The sequence below is a fragment of the Anomaloglossus baeobatrachus genome, chromosome 4 (assembly GCF_048569485.1).
Source record: "Anomaloglossus baeobatrachus isolate aAnoBae1 chromosome 4, aAnoBae1.hap1, whole genome shotgun sequence".
NCBI classification, from domain to species: Eukaryota; Metazoa; Chordata; class Amphibia; order Anura; family Aromobatidae; genus Anomaloglossus; species Anomaloglossus baeobatrachus.
Genome location: NC_134356.1, coordinates 686,274,476 through 686,292,265, shown reverse-complemented (window position 1 = coordinate 686,292,265; position 17,790 = coordinate 686,274,476). Strand labels below are relative to the sequence as shown.

Below are 17,790 nucleotides of genomic sequence, written 5' to 3'. Positions count from 1 at the left end.
GTGAGATGGGGATACCTACCTTACAGGATGGATCTAGGCAGCAGGATCACAGCAGACAGAAGAGGCAGCAGATGAAGGAGGCAACAGATCGAGGAGGGTGAGAGGGGGCAGTAGATGGAAAATGGGAGTTTGCAGGCAGCAGATCGGGGAGGTGGGCAGAGTCTGATGGGAGAGAGAGATGGCACATGGAGGAGGGGGGGCCCCGAGGGGTGGGTGGCTTGCAGCACATGTAGGGGGAGGGTGGCTTGCAGCACATGTAGGGGGAGGGTGGCTTACAGCACATGTGGGGGGAGGGTGGCTTGCAGCACATGTGGGGGGAGGGTGGCTTGCAGCACATGTGCTGCAAGCCAGCCACCCTCCCCCCACATGTGCTGCAAGCCAGCCACCCTCCCCCCACATGTGCTGCAAGCCACCCTCCCCCTACATGTGCTTCAAGCCAAGGGGGAGGGTGGCTTGCAGCACATGGAGGGATAGGAGGTGTGGCGATGGAAAAGGGGCAGCCGATGAAGGAGGCGGCGGCGGCTGAAAAAGGTGGGTGCGACGGCGGCGGGGACAGTGGCGAGCATGGCGCCGGGGACAGCGGTGGATCGGGAGCGGGGGTGGGGACAGCGGTGGAGTGGGAGCAGCGGCGGGGCGATCGGAGACAGCGGCGGGGACAGCGGTGCATCGGGAGCAGCGGTGGGGACAGCGGTGGAGCGGGAGCAGCGGCGGGGCGATCGGAGACAGCGGCGGGGACAGCGGTGGAGCGGGAGCATGGCGCCGGGGCAATCGGAGACAGCGGCGGGGACAGCGATGGAGTGGGAGCATGGCGCCGGGGCGATCGGATACAGCGGTGGGGACAGCAGTGGAGCGGGAGCATGGCGCCGGGGCGATCGGAGACAGCGGCGGGGACAGCGGTGGAGCGGAAGCATGGCGCCGGGGCGATCGGAGACAGCGGCGGGGACAGCGGTGGAGCGGGAGCATGGCACCGGGGCGATCGGAGACAGCGGCGGGAACAGCGGTGGAGCGGGAGCATGGTGCCGGGGACAGCGGTGGATCAGGAGCGTGGCGCCGGGGACAGCGGTGGAGCGGGAGCAGCGGCGGGGCGATCGGGGACAGGGGCGGGCGGCGGGGACAGCAACTTACTGCTCTCCTCGGCTTCCAGGGACGGTCACAGGCCGCAGATCCACATTGATTGGAGAGAGCGGTCACAAGACCGGTCTCTCCAATCAGAGCTGGGGGCGGGTGAAGCATCGATCACCCAGCTCCAGCCAATGGCCAGTGCTACAGCAGCACTGATCAGGGCTGGATTTCAATGTTCCAGCCATTTTCAATGGCTGGAACATTACAGTGGCTGTAATTGGCTGAGCGGCGTTCGTCAGCCAATCACAGCCTCTGTAGGTTCGGGGAGGAGGCACCACCCCTCCTGAGGTCAGGCAGAGGTCCCCTCCTTCCCGAATCTACCGTTTAAGTAAACAAATTTCATTCCCTGGTGCTCCGGGACCGCGATTTCGCCATGACGTACTGAGTATGTCATGGGTCGTTTAGCACCATGTCACCATGACGTACTCAGTACGTCAAAGGTCGTTAAGGGGTTAATAAATTTAAATAGCCCCAATCCCATTATTTGCCTATAGTTCTACTTCGACCTTCTGTTCCACTGGAAATTTGAAAAAAAGAGACTTTTATTTCAATTTGTATAAATTAGTTTTCCACCCTATTTTATTGTGCTTTAAAAATTCTAAGCTCGCCACTTTTAGAGCACGCTAATAAAAAAATAGTTAGTGAATTGCCAAGATTTTTGTCATCTGAACAACTAAATTTAAGTAAAACTAATTAACAACTTTAATATACACAAAATGGTGCTCTAAAAAATCCCAGCTGCATATACAGAGGCAAAAGTGACGGCTCTTAAAGTGTGAAAAATGAGACCAGCAGCGATCGGCAGAAAATTGAATGTTTATCGCTATTAGAATGGAAGACAGTGTTCATGGAAACACCAATCCAGTCATTCTCTTTGCGATTGATGATTGCTGGTCTCAGCTTTTTCCAATTGCCCCATTGAAAATGAATTAAGCAGAGCTCAGATATCTAACCGGCTGCTCCATTTTGTAAGAGAGATAAAAGTTCCTCATTCTGCTGATCAATGTGAGTCACTGTCAGACTATGACCGATAAGTTGGTTATCCCCAATCCAGTGAATAAGTGATAATTTGTTTTATCAGACAATCCAGCAAAGGACAAAATCCGGAGAACCAAGAGTATGACATGCAAATGTATTTGATTGAGAAAATAATTCAGATTTAATTCAATTGACAAAAAGTTTCTTTATACAAAAAGTCAAGCAGAAGAGTAGGACAAAAGGACAGTGGACATGTATCAATTAACACTAGAAGTCCCAGAGAGGGGTCATTTAACATTCCTACCTTTGGAACCCAGAGACGGGTCGAATGACCTGAAGGATTTTAGCTAACATCCTATAATCATCGTCTTTCGTTCTGTAATTAAGGCCATTACTGTCGCACCACAGGAGGTTGTTGTTTTCCTTTGAGTTTAGAAATTTGTTTCTAGTTAGTTCTATTCAGTTTGGATTTAGGGTTATTTGACCCTCTTTCGGAACTTCAGGGGGGAGCTCGAAATTTCTGTGACTTCTAGTGTTAAAGACTTTGGAAGATCCCCCTAAGGAAGCAGGCTTTTTCTACATGGTAAGATAGCAAAACGTACGTTGGGGTCTTTTACTTTAGGGGGAGGCGGTATACTTGTATTTACAGACTTTTTTTAGTCTTGGATTCCTGTCTTATTAATTGGAATTGGTTTATGTGCTGTTCAATGCATTAGTACTTAGTGACTTAAATGGGACCAGGATTATTTGGTGTTGGTTATTCATGCTGCTATATTTGGTAAATTTGCTATGCACTTTATTATTATTATTATTATTATTATTATTATTATTATTATTATTATTTATTTATAGAGCACCATTGATTCCATGGTGCTGTACATGAGAAGGGGCTACATACAGAATGCATATACAAGTTACAGTAGACAGACTAGTACAGAGGGAAGAGGGCCCTGCCCTTGTGGGATTACATTCTATAGGATTTTGGGGAGGAGACAGTAGGTGGGGTGTAGGTTGGGCGGCAGCTCCGCACGGTGGTGGGGCGGCAGCTTTAGGTGGGGTGGCACTTTATTATTAATATATACCTGGCATTTCAGCTTTAGCCTAGGACTTTCCAAAGTCCTTAATTTATACATGTCCACTTTCCTCTTGTCCTACTCTTCTGCTTGACTTTCTACATAGAGAAACTTTTTGTCACTTGAATTAAATTTGAATTATTTTCTCAATAAAATACATTTGTATGGTACACTCTTGGTTCTCCGGATTTTGTTGTTTAGTATGGGGTTTTCGCATAGACCCTTTGGGCCCATTTAGTTATGGGCTGGTCCAGCTTATACAAAATGGTATTATTTGGATTTTTGTTAAATATCCAGTGAAGGAATCAAGATGTAGAATTAGTAGAACCAAGATATGTTGATGAGATTCCTCTGCTCAATTTGATAAAATCATTTTAATCTATTTGTGTCCTATTACTTAACAATATATTATTTTGCTATCTTATTTAGTTTCCAAATCATTAAAGTTACTTGGAAAATAAATATTTAAGGATTCCGAATCTATCATATACTGATATATGTCAAGAATAGAAAAATGCAACTCAAGAATGCTAGCCAGGTGACGGAAATTTTTCTACTGGGGTTTCAGAACGTGCAGAGGTTTAGTGTTTTGATCTTTCCTCTGCTTCTCATGACCTTCTGTTTGACTGTTTGTGGAAACCTCCTCATCATTCTCTTGGTATTCTCCAGCAGATCGCTTCATTCCCCCATGTATTTCTTCCTCACACAGCTCTCATTGCTAGATATCCTTCTCACCACCAACATAATTCCCAACATGCTCCCTATTGTATTGTATGAAGGACGATCTATGCCTTTCATTGGCTGCTTAATACAATTTTTTCTATTTTTTGCGGTGGAAGCACTGGAATGTCTTCTACTGACTGTGATGTCCTATGACCGGTACCAGGCCATCTGTAACCCTCTACATTACACTACTGTCATTGATATTCAATTCTGTCTAAAAGCCATTTCCTTTATTTGGTTGATCATTTTTTGTATGATTTTGATGTTTGCCATACCAATGGGTCAATACGAATACTGTGGAGACAACGTCATTGACCATTTCTTCTGTGATTTGGATCCTATATTAGAACTCTCCTGCTCAGACACTTCTTTAATTAAAATAGAAAGCATGATTTTGGTTATACCTATAGTCTTATGCCCATTTACTGTGATTATTGTCTCTTATGCCTATATTATCTTCACCATACTGAAGATTCCATCTGTGTCCGGGAGACAGAAGACCTTCTCCACCTGCAGCTCTCACCTGGCTGTGGTGTGTATATTTTATGGAACTATCATTAGTATGTATTTATTTCCAAATACTGAAGATGTCAAGAAAATTGTTTCCTTGTTATATACTGTTGTAACACCAATTCTGAATCCTATAACATACAGTCTGGGTAACAGAGACATTAAGCAAGCTTTCCGAAAGCTAATGGGCAAATTCCTGACTGCTCTTCAAATGAGTTGGCTCAAAAGTCAATCTCCATTTTTTATCAAATACAGATAACTCTCTAATTTACAGATGGGAATTAAACAGAAATCTCATGCCACTGGTGAATTCTTTTAGGCCTAAGCCACACGACGAGAAAAACGGTGCGAGTGGAGTGCGATAAAACATTCGGACCAATTCTAGCCTGTGTGTCAGCACACATGAGCGATTATTTTCTCAGCCCTAATCGGACCGAGAAAACAATCGCAGCATGCTACAACTGTAATGCAAGACTCTTTCTCACGCACCCATTCAAGTGTATGGGGCGAGAGGAAAATCGCACTGCACTCGCGGTACACCGGTGTCCGCGAGTGCAGAGTGAGAATGGCAATAGCCGGCTACGGACGAGAGAGGGAGATAAATCCCTCCCTCCCCTCCTTCGTGCCAGCCCGCCCCACGCAGCTGAGGTACGCTCGCACAGTCTGACCTCAGTCGCAGGGACACACACATGACACTCAGCTCTGCGGTACTGCCAGTGTGAGCCAAGTGTCATGCGAGGGGATCACAGTAGTCCCCGTGTGGCCCCAGCCTTACTGCATGTGATAGAAAAATCATATCAAATCCCTAAGATTCATCAGTAGATACAGGCAGTACAAGCCGCTGTGCGTGGCGGCATCAGGGCTCCTACATACTGTACATCAGGCCCCACATGAATTTTAACATCCACTTTTTCACGCATATTCATATAAGAAACATTATAATGTACAAATGTTAATACAGTATACCATACATACCAATATGATCATAGATATAAAGTACATAGTGCATACATAAAAATGATAATAAATAAGATAGATACAGACAAAAAAATGAATATACAGTACACAGTGAACGGTCATGATCTAGTTGTTCAGACTTTTTTTTGTTTATTCATAAATGTAATAGCCAAGCTGAAATTTGTAATTTTTTTACAGTAATTTTGCCTAACGCATCTGTAAGACGTGCATTTGTGCTAACTTTTTCATGGATTTAGTGGAGAAAAAGAACAAATATGTAATTTACCAATCATGTAAAAATCTGTTTACCAAATTGTATGGATTATTACTACACTAACAAAATTGGGATATTATCTACAGTATGTCCATGTTCTGTCAGTTTAAAGCCCCGGACAGATCACTATCAAGCAAATGGTTAGCTATAACAGAAAGCATCTCCTGAGCATGGTTTCACTAAATGTATAGATCCTGTAAGGCTAAGTATGATCATTTTCTAGAAGAATAATTACATATATGGGTCCTGTGCACCTTTAACCTGTGCCACTGAACCTGCTCCCATCACACCTCATCCCCAACATCACCGCAGACCTCATCCCCAACATCACCGCAGTCCTCATCCCAGCCCTAACCCATCTCTTCAACCTATCACTAGCAACTGGTGTATTCCCTTCATGCTTTAAACATGCCTCTATTACACCCATCCTCCAAAAGCCCTCCCTTGACCCATCCTCTGTGTCAAACTATCACCCCATATCCCTTCTTCCCTATGCCTCAAAACTACTAGAACAGCATGTCCATCTTAAACTGTCCTCATACCTCTCATTCTGCTCCCTCTTTGACCAGCTACAATCTGGCTTCTGACCGCATCATTCCACTGAAACTGCCCTAACTAAAGTCACTAATGACTAGAGTTGAGCGCGGTTCGCGGTTCGAGGTTCTCCAGTTCGCGGCTCGAGTGATTTTGGGGGCTGTTCTAGATCGAACTAGAACTCGAGCTTTTTGCTAAAGCTCGATAGTTCTAGATACGTTCGAGAACGGTTCTAGCAGTAAAAAGACCAGCTAATTACTAGCTGGCTTTCCGCTGTAATAGTGTAAGTCACTCTGTGACTCACACTATTATGACATTTCAGTGTATAGTGTGCGGGAACAGCGCATTCAGATCACTGCTGTATGTATAATGGCGATCACCATTTTTTTTTTTTTTCCTTGTCTTCCTTCCCTAAGCGCGCACGTGTAGTGGGGGGGGCCAGCATGTCAGCCAATCCCAGACACACTCACAGCTAAGTGGACTTTTAGCCAGAGAAGCAACGGCATGTGTGATAGGATGTCCATGTCACATGTCCCTGCATTATAAAAACGGACATTTTCCTCCAGCATGCCATTATCTGCCTTCTGCGTCTTGGTGTCAGTCACCGCTGGCGTAGCTCCTGTCTCCGATACTGCTGTGTACACTCTATACACAGCGCTATACAGAATAGGGATAGAAGTTTCTTTCAGCCCTTGTAAGGGCTAATACTGGCAGGGTCAGAGCCATAGGTGACAGTCAGGGCCGTGAAAACAGATTTTAACAGCTACACAAGATGACAGCGTCTGTGTAGCTAAGGTCAGGGATTTCCTCGCTGCATTTCCCCATTAGGAGGGATAGAAAGGGAGGCTTCCTTTCCTCTACCCAGACCCACAACCCTGCCACTGTACCCTCCTGCCCTTTGCACACTCAAACTCATTGTTACTAAGCCATTATACTAGCAAACACTGAGTGAACTTAGTGGCATCCTAAACGTGGCTGTTGGACTTCTGTATTGTCTCACTAGTGCAAAGATATTTGCAGCACGTCTGCCTGCATTGCACACTCAAACTCATTGTTACTAAGCCATTATACTAGCAAACTATGCTGCCAGTTTAAGGGCCGTAGTTGCATTGTCAGGGATAGTTATTGTTGTTTATTCTGCTGTTAATAAAGCTAGACCACCGCTGCAATCTACACCACCTCCCAATTTTTACTACCACATTTTAAGTGCACAATCTTGTCGCAATCAAAATGAGTGGCAAAATGACAGATGCTGGTGGAAAGGGGAAGAGGCGTGTTGGAAAAGGAAAAAAATGGTTTGTCCATGGGGAAGGTGGCAAAGCTCCATTAACATCTGCTGAAGATAGACCATCTTCCAGCAAAAGTAAGATGTCTACTACTTACCATGGACAATCCGATGTGCTCCCTTTTTTACGGACACGAACAACTGGAACAAAGGTAGATGATGGCCAAAAAAAGGAAAATGCTTGAATGGATCTCAAGTGGTCCAACAAGTGCCCTCTCCGCCACCTCAACTACCGCATCCAAAAAACACCAGTCCTCTGAGTTGTCAGCCCAATCACACTTGCATTCTCCCAGCTCTGAAGTCTCCATCCGCCCTGCACAGTATGGTGGAACTGAGATGGCTGAGTCTGCAGAGCTGTTCAGTCACACTATAGCCTGGGAATCAGAGGTCTGCTCCCAAGCTACAGTGAGTACAGACCAGGAAATGGTCTGCAGTGATGCCCAGAACCTTTGTGACTCTGATTCAGGCCGTAAAGACTAGAGTTGAGCGCGGTTCGAGGTTCTAGGTTCTCCAGTTCTAGTTCTTGATACGTTCGAGAATGGTTCTAGCAGCAAAAAGCAGGGCTTTTTACAGCTACAGTGTGCAGGAGCCATCGCTGGCAGCCTGCCAGAAGCTGGTAACCAAGATAAACATCAGGTATCCAAGCAAAGCGCTTTGGTTAGTAACACGATGTTTATCCTAGTTACGTGCAGGAAGCCCACACTTCCCCGCTCAGCTCACTCCGCCCCCTCCTGCCCGCGGCATGTACACACGTACACACACACACACACACACACACACACACACACACATGGTCCCACTCGGCTTACCTGCGGTGATGAAGTCCCGACCTCAGCGCTGTCACTGTCATCCATGGCCGCCGCTTGTCACATCACCTTCTCTCGCTTCCGACCCGAGACTGACTAGCGGTGACGTCACGGGCCTCTCGCGATACTTGGTGTGAAGGCGCCGGTCATTGAACTCAGTGACAGGGGCTGTCAGTGTGCTGGTGATCAGCGCAGGTAATGTACCTCGCTGACAGCAGCACTTGTCATGCCCTGCAGTGACCTGGGCTGACCCATTGATGTTAGCTCAGGTCACTGCACTGCTCTCCCAGCCAATGGGGAACATCCTGCCCTTCATTGACTGGGACAGTGTGGATCGTCATGGCAACCCCTTGGATTACACCAGACCTGGATTTGTTTTTCATTCTAATAAATTGGTTAAAGAGGGAATGTTTTGGGGAGTGTTTTTTCAAATAAAAATGTGTTTGTCGTCTATTTTTTTTATTACTGACTGGGTTGGTGATGTCGGGTATCTGATAGACGCCTGACCTCACCAACCCCAGGGCTTGATGCCAGGTGACATTACACATCTGGTATTAACCCCATATATTACCCCGTTTGCCACCGCACCAGGGCGCGGGATGAGCTGGGGCGAAGCACCAGGATTGGCGCATCTAATGGATGCCCCATTCCGGGTGGGGGGGCTGCGGCCTGCTATTTTTAGGCTGGGGAGAGTCCAATAACCATGGACCTCCCTAGTCTGAGAATATCAGGCCCCAGCTGTCTGCTTTTCCTTGGCTGGTGATCCAATTTTGGGGGACCCCTACGTGTTTTTTTTTCAAATTATTTATTTAATTTAAAATAACAGCGTGGGGTGCCCTCAGTTTTGGATTACCAGCCAAGGTGAGGTTGCCAGCTGTGGTCTGCAGGCTGCAGCCGTCTGCTTTACCCTAGCTGGCTACAAAACTAGGGGGAACCCTACGTCATTTTTTTTTTCATTTTTTTGGCTAAATACAAAGCTAAGCAACCCTTAGTGCCACATGAAAGGCACCAAAAGGTGCTCCACTTTTCCTCCACTTTTTCTCCACTTTTTCTCCACTTTTTCTCCATTTTTTTCTCCACTTTTTCTCCACTTTTTTTCCATTTTATTCTCCACTTTTTCTCCACTTTTTCTCCACTTTTTCTCCACTTTTTCTCGATTTTTTTCTCCACTTTTTCTCCACTTTTTCTCCACTTTTTCTCCATTTTTTCTCCATTTTTTCTCCACTTTTTTCTCCACTTTTTCTCCACCTTTTCTCCATTTTTTCTCCACTTTTTCTCCACTTTATCTCCACTTTTTCTCCATTTTTTTCTCCATTTTTTTCTCCATTTTTTTCTCCATTTTTTCTCCACTTTTTCTCCACTTTTTCTCCACTTCTTCTCCACTTTTTCTCCATTTTTTTCTCCATTTTTTTCTCCACTTTTTCTCCACTTTTTCTTCCCCTTTTCTCCACTTTTTCTCCACCTTTTCTCCATTTTTTTCTCCATTTTTTCTCCACTTTTTCTCCACTTATTCTCCACTTATTCTCCACTTATTCTCCACTTTTTCTCCATTTTTTTCTCCATTTTTTTCTCCACTTATTCTCCACTTTTTCTCCACTTTTTCTCCACTTTTTCTCCACTTATTCTCCACTTTTTCTCCACTTTTTCTCCACTTTTTCTCCATTTTTTTCTCCAGTTTTTCTCCACTTTATCTCCACTTTTTCTTTATTTTTTCTCCACTTTTTCTCCACTTTTTCTCCACTTTTTCTCCACTTTTTCTCCACTTTTTCTCCACTTTTTCTCCATTTTTTTCTCCATTTTTTTCTCCATTTTTTCTCCACTTTTTCTCCACCTTTTCTCCATTTTTTCTCCACCTTTTCTCCACTTTTTCTCCACTTTTTCTCCACTTTTTCTCCATTTTTTTCTCCATTTTTTTCTCCATTTTTTCTCCACTTTTTCTCCACTCTTTCTCCACTTTTTCTCCACTTTTTCTCCACTTTTTCTCCACTTCTTCTACACTTTTTCTCCATTTTTTTTCTCCATTTTTTCTCCACTTATTCTCCACTTTTTCTCCACTTTTTCTCCACTTTTTCTCCACTTTTTCTCCATTTTTTTCTCCACTTTTTCTACTTTTTTTCTCCACTTTTTCTCCATTTTTTTCTCCACTTTTTCTCCACTTTTTCTCCACTTATTCTCCGTTCTTTTTCTATGGTCGGTCTACCCATTAGCTCTGCCATGCATAGTGTAGCTCTACACCTACTGCACATGTTACTTTATGATTGACATCTCTTTCGTACCAGAGCTGTCTAAGCCTACCCTGACCCCATATTTGTCATTACTATATTGTCCTTGTACTGTATTATGACATTTGTATCATGTGTTTCATTTCTTGCTGTGTTGCAATTTTTTTGCTGCATCCCAATTGTAGCTCTACATTGTTCGAGCTTATGTTATTGTTCTCTCACTCTTATGTGATACTGATTATTGTCATTTTTCATGATTACATGCAGATAAGTCCAATCTGACGAAGGCTCAGGCCGAAACGTCATTTGTAACTTGTTTTGGACAAAAACATATATGCTTATGAAAACATTTTTTTTCTTAATACGGACCAATAAAGAGTGATTTTGCATTACTATCCGTTGTGACTTACTGACTTAGTCTGGGAGATTTAGAGTGCCGAGGTTACTCACTAATTTTATCTATTATTACCTCTGAGCACCTATATACCAGTGAGCAGAGCTTCCTCTACAGTAGTTCTCCTGATTAGGCATGCCCTTACCTCATGAGCAGGGCATTGCAGCTTTGGTAGCAACCATTACGACATGGACTCTGCTGCTGTGGACCCGAGAAGAGTGAGTGCATATTCATTGCACCCACACTCCTCACATGAAGGGTCCGCACTCCTAGAAAATGGGGGATACGTTCCCTGAGTGTCTCCCCCCCATATTCTAGATGGTCCAGAGTCGTCGTGGGACCCCTTTATTTTTTTTCTTACAATAAATTGGTGAAAGAGGAAATGTTTTGGGGACTGTTTTTTCAAATAAATTTCTTTTGTCGATTTTTTTTTTTTGTTAGTACTGACAGTTTATGATGTTGGGTATCTAATAGACGCCATGACATCACAAACTGCTGGGCTTGATCTCAGGTTACTTTATAGCTAGTATCAACCCGATTTATTACCCCGTTTGCCACTGCACCAGGGCACGGGATGAGCTGGGGTGAAGCGCCAGGATTGGCGCATCTAGTGGATGCGCCACGTCTGGGGTGCCTGCGGCCTGCCATTTTTAGGCTGTGAAGGCCCAATAACTATGGACCTTCCCACCCTGAGAATACCAGACCACAGCTGTCCGCTTTACCTTGGCTGGTGATCCAATTTGGGGGGGACCCTACTTTTATTGTGTAATTATTAATATTTATAAAATAATTATAAAACAGAGCCTGAGGGGACCTCCACATTGGATCCCCAACCACGGTAAAGCTGCCAGCTGTGGTTTTCAGGCTACAGCCGTCTGCTTTACCCTAGCTGGCTATCAAAAATGGGGGGACCCAACGACATTTTTTTTTTTAACTATTTTTTAAATAGAAAAAATTAATGGGCTTCCCTGTATTTTGATTGCCAACCAAGGTAACGGCAGGCAGATGGGGGTGGCAACCCATAGCTGTCTGCTTTATCTGCGCTGAGAATCAAAAATACCACGGAGCGCTACGTCATTTTTTTAAAGATTTATTTTTACAGCACTGTGATGTCCAGCAATCAAAATACAGGGAAGCCGATTTTATTTTTAGTTATTTAAATAAATAATTAAAAAAAATATATATGGGCTCCCGCTGCATTTTTTGTATTGCTAGCTAAGGGTAATCCAAGCAGCTACTGGCTGCTAACCCCCACTGCTTGGTGTTACCTTCACTGGCAATGAAAAATCCAGGGAAGCATTTTTTATTTTTTTTGCCAAAAAACTACAAAAAAAGGACATGAGCTTCGCCATATTTTTGTATGCTAGCCAGGTATAGCAGGCAGGTGCTGGAAGAGTTGGATACAGTGCCAGAAGATGGCGCTTCTATGAAAATGCCATTTTTTGAGGCGGCTGCAGACTGCAATTCGCAGCAGTGGGGCCCAGAAAGCTCAGGCCAACCTGTGCTGCGGATTCCAATCCCCAGCTGCCTAGTTGTACCTGGCTGGACACAAAAATGGGGCGAAGCCTACGTCATTTGTTTTCTAATTATTTCATGAAATTCATGAAATAAAAAAAAAAGGGCTTCCCTTTATTTTTGGTTCCCAGCCGGGTACAAATAGGCAACTGGGGGTTGGGTGCAGCCGTACCTGCCTGCTGTACCTGGCTAGCATACAAAAATATGGCGAAGCCCACATAATTTTTTCAGGGGGCAAAAAACTTCTGCATGCAGTCCTGGATGGAGTATGCTGAGCCTTGTAGTTCTGCAGCTGCTGTCTGTCTGTATGGAGAAGAGCAGACAGCAGCTACAGAACTACAAGGCTCAGCATACTCCATCCAGGACTGTATGCAGAATTTTTTTGCCCACCAAAAAAATGACGTGGGCTTCACCATATTTTTGTATGCTAGCCAGGTACAGCAGGCAGCCACGGGCTGCCTCCAACCCCCAGTTGCCTATTTGTACCCGGCTGGGAACCAAAAATATAGGGAAGCCCGTTTTTTTTAATTATTTCACTTATTTCATGAAATAATTAAAAAACAAATGACGTGTGCTTCGCCCCATTTTTGTGTCCAGCCGGGTACACCTAGGCAGCTGGGGATTGGAATCCGCAGCACAGGTTAGCCCGAGGTTTCTGGGCGCCTCTGCTGCGGATTTCAGTCCGCAGCCGTCCCAGAAAATGGCGCTCTCATAGAAGCGCCATCATCTGGCGCTGTATTCAACTCTTCCAACAGCCCTGGAGCCGGGTGGCTTGTTGGGTAATCATGAGTTAATACTGGCTTTGTTTTACTAGCCAGTATTAAGCCAGAGATTCTTAATGTCAGGCACGTTTGACCCGGCCATTAAGAATCTCCAATAAAGGGTTAAAAAAAAACACCACACAGAGAAAAAATACTTTAATAGAAATAAATACACAGACGCATTAGAGACTCCATCTTTATTACCCCCTGTCAGCCCTCCACGATCCTGCTCTTCTGTCTTCTTTCTTTCTAGTGTAGTAGTAGTGACGATTGTAGTGAGGATGAGGTTCCCCAGCTCATCACTTGGGGCTGGGGAACCTCATCCTCACTACAATCCTCACTAGTGTAGTAGTAGTGACGATTGTAGTGAGGATGAGGTTCACCAGCTCATCACTTGGGGCTGGGGAACCTCATCCTCACTACAATCCTCACTACAATCGGGAAGCACCGTGCAGCCTTCACTCCGTGAGTGATCAGTGCTGGCTGTCAGCGGTAACAGCAGTAAAGCTGACAGACGGGTTACCATAGCAACGGTGCTCTCGGAGCCGCAGTTAGCGGTGACGTCACCGCTAACTGCGTTGCTATGGCAACGGTGATCTCCGTTAATGACCGGCTGTGACAGCCGGTCCCTAACGGAACGGGGAGTCGACCGTGTGCTAGAGCATGTCGCCGGTACACGGCGATACACATATGTGCACCGTGTACCGGAGAGATGCAATCGCAGGTCCTACATGACGCGTCATAGTCATGTGACCAGTCTGTAGCCAATGAGATAATAGCCACATGACTGGTCACATGGCTATTTTGACGTCACGATAGGTCCTGCATCTCTGCTGGCAGTGCCGTCACCGGGAGGATTCAGCGATCATCGGATGGAATAGCGGCAGGAGACAGAGTGCAGAAGGGATCGCGAGGACCGGTAAGTGTTATGGCAATGTTTATTAACTGTTTGTGTACATTTATAATGCATTTTTATGTGTTTGTGATTGCCTCCCATTATAGCCTATTGGTTCGAGTTCAGTTCGTCAAACGTTCGACGAACCGAACTCGAACGGGACCCCCGTTCGGCGAACCGACCTCGAGCCGAACCGCGACCGGTTCGCTCATCTCTAGTAAAGACCAAGTTTCTGAGCATAATATTGACCCTTTTTCACAAACTGTAACACCTGTTGTTATAGACAATGAGGAACATACTGATGATGATGAGACGCAGATACCAGATTGGGATGACAACTTAAATATTCGGTCAGGGCAAGAAGAGGCTCGGTCTGAGGGTGAGGGGAGTGCAAACACAAAAATTGATGAGGAAGTTCTAGATCCCACCTACTGTCAACCCACAGACAGGCACTCGAGGAGGTCAACAGAGGCGGTGGAGGAGGATGCAACCGACGACGAAGTTACCTTGCGCCTTCCTGGACAGAGTCGGAGCACTGGTAGCACGTCTACAACTGCATCCTCAGCCACCACTCTGCATCTGAGCACTAGTCGGGGTGGATCAGCAGGTCGCATGACCTCTAAGCCTTGCCTAGCCTGGTCCTTTTTTGACATAGCAAAAGATCGCCCAAATTATGTGATCTGTAAAATTTGTCATGATTCTGTTAGTAGAGGGCAAAACCTCAGCAGTTTGACAACTTCTTCCATGAATCATCACATGAATAAATATCATATGTCCCAGTGGGAAGCTCACCGTGCTGCAATGCGGCCTAGCGGAGCGAACCATCCACCGCCTGCCCCTTCCAGTGCATCCGCGAGCGCTTCATCTTCTAGAACTGTGGGGGACAGCTGTCACACCTGGTTTTCCATGCACAACTTCCACCACTGTAACCGCAACAGGCAGTTTGCTTGGTAGGTCGTCAGTTGGTTTGGAAGGGGAAACAAGTGCGTGTACAGCTCTCTCAGACATCGATAGCACCAACGTTGGATGAAGGACACATCATGTCTATGCCTGCACTTTCCTCACAAACCTGCATTTTTCCAGGGACACCCTACTCAACACCGTCTACACACAGCAGCCAGATCTCTGTCCATCAGATGTGGACAAATAAAAGGCCATTTCCTGCGACCCATGACAAAGCTAAGAGGTTGACTTTATCCCTCTGTAAGCTCTTGGCTACCGAAATGGTGCCTTTCCGCCTGGTGGACACACAGGATTTTAGAGACCTTATGTCTGTCGCTGTACCCCAGTACCAGATGCCCAGTCGCCACTACTTCTCTAAGAAAGGTGTGCCCGTGCTACACCAGCATGTCGCACACAACATCACCGCTTCCTTGAGAAACTCTGTGTGTGAACGGGTGCATTTCACCACCGATACTTGGACCAGTAAGCATGGACAGGGACGTTACATGTTGCTGACTGGGCACTGGGTAACTATGGTGATAGATGGTGAAGGGTCTGCTGCACAAGTCTTGCCGTCCCCACGACTTGTGTGTAAATCCTCTGTCTGTCCAAGTTCCACCACTGCTTCTGCCTCCTCCACCTCATCTGGGTCCTCCACCTCCGCCCCAAGCCTGCCTGGTCAGGCCTCCAGCGTTCTCACTGCGCAGAAGGAATCAAACACCCCTCATTACTATGCTGGCAGCAGAGCGCAACGGCATCAGGCGGTCTTTAGCTTGACATGTCTTGGAAAAAGGAGTCACACAGCGGCTGAGTTGTGAGCAGCTCTGGAGACTGAGTTTAATAAATGGTTGTCTCCACTCAACCTGCAGCCTGGTAAGGCCGTGTGCGACAATGCTGCAAACCTGGGTGCGGCCTTTCACCTGGGCAAGGTGACACACGTGCCTTGTATGGCTCACGTGTTGAACCTTGTCCAGCAATTTTTAACACACTATCCCGGCCTAGATGGCCTTCTGACCAGGGCACGTAAACTGTCTGCTCACTTCCGCCGTTCAACCGCCGCAGCTGAGCGACTTGCATCGCTCCAGAAGTCTTTCGGCCTGCCGGTTCATCGCCTGAAATGCGATGTGGCGACACGCTGGAATTTGACTCTCCACATGTTACAGTGACTGTGGCAGCACCGCCGAGCCCTGGTGCAATACGTCATGACGTATAGCCTGGGCCAACGAGATGCAGAGGTGGGGCAGATCACCCTGATGGAGTGGTCTCAGATCAAGGACCTATGCACCCTTCTGCACAGTTTCGACATGGCGACGAATATGTTTAGCGCTGACAATGCCATTATCAGCATGACAATTCCAGTTATTTACATGCTGGAGCACACGCTAAACACTATTCGGAGTCAGGGGGTGGGACAACAGGAAGGGGAGGAACTACAGGAGGATTCATATGCGCAAGACACAACAACATCACCAAGGTCCAGACGTTCATCATCACCAACGCGGCAGGCATGGGACCATGGGGGACAGGGATCAACAAGGGCGCATGGTAGCAGGCGAAATGTTGAGGAAGGTGCAGGAGAACATGAAGAAATGGAGGACGAACTGTCCATGGACATGGAAGACTCAGCGGATGAGGGAGACCTTGGTCAAATTTCAGTTGAAAGAGGTTGGGGGGAGATGTCAGAGGAAGAAAGAACGGTTAGCACCTCTATGCCACAAACACAGCGTGGACTTGGTCCGCATGGCTGCGCAAGACACATGAGCGCCTTCTTGCTGCACTACCTCCAACATGACCCTCGTATTGTCAAAATTAGAAGTGATGATGACTACTGGCTTGCCACACTATTAGATCCCCGGTACAAGTCCAAATTTTGTGACATAATTCCAGCCATAGAAAGGGACGCACGTATGCAGGAGTATCAGCAGAAGCTGTTACTCGATCTTAGCTCGGCTTTTCCACCAAACAACCGTGCAGGTGCAGAGAGTGAATCTCCCAGTTGTAACTTCACAAACATGGGATGGTCTCGTCATTTTCAACAGTCTACCCATACCAGTAGCACCGCATCTGGTGCTACTGGTAACAGCAATTTTATTGAATCTTTTCATAATTTTTTTAGACCCTCCTTTGCAAGGCCACCAGAGACAACAAGTCTGACACATAGTCAACGGCTGGAGAGGATGATACAGGAGTATCTCCAAATGAACATCGATGCCATGACTGTGCAACTGGAGCCTTGCTCATTTTGGGCTTCAAATCTTGAAAAATGGCCAGAGCTATCCAGTTACGCCTTGGAGATTTTGTCGTGTCCAGCTGCCAGCGTTGTCTCTGAACGTGTCTTCAGTGCTGCTGGGTGTGTGCTGACAGATAAGCGCACGCGTCTGTCCAGTGACAATGTGGTCAGACTGACGTTCATCAAAATGAACAAGTCATGGATCCACAAGGAATTTACTACCCCTGTGTCATCCTGGGGAGAGAAAATGCTTGTGGATTTGGAATGTGCTTGATGTAAATCAAAACATCCTGTTTGCAACTAGGGCACAAGTGCTGCCACTGATAAGGTGTCTGTGTGGGGCCCAATTTTTGGAAAAAAGGGAGACTCCACTTGGAGTAACCCTTGCTTACATTGTTTTTAAAAATGATCCAAGATGAACAGAGCTGGGATCAGGAAAGACTTAGCTACCTACCCCGGTGTCATCCTGGGGACGGTTAAGGATGGCGTATTTTTGAATGTGCTTGATGCAAATCTACCTGTGAAGTGTACAACTGGGGCACAAGTGCTGCCACTGAATGGGTGGGTGT

At 46.2% G+C, this 17,790-nt stretch overlaps 1 protein-coding gene across 1 annotated transcript; it reads left to right on the top strand.

Moving 5' to 3' along the window:
• Positions 1 to 3,687: 3,687 nt before the first annotated feature.
• On the top strand, positions 3,688 to 4,665 carry LOC142302856 (olfactory receptor 11L1-like). The gene has a single exon (XM_075343963.1). It carries the CDS (start codon positions 3,688 to 3,690, stop codon positions 4,663 to 4,665), a length of 978 nt encoding a protein of 325 aa, XP_075200078.1.
• The last annotated feature ends 13,125 nt before the right edge of the window (positions 4,666 to 17,790 follow it).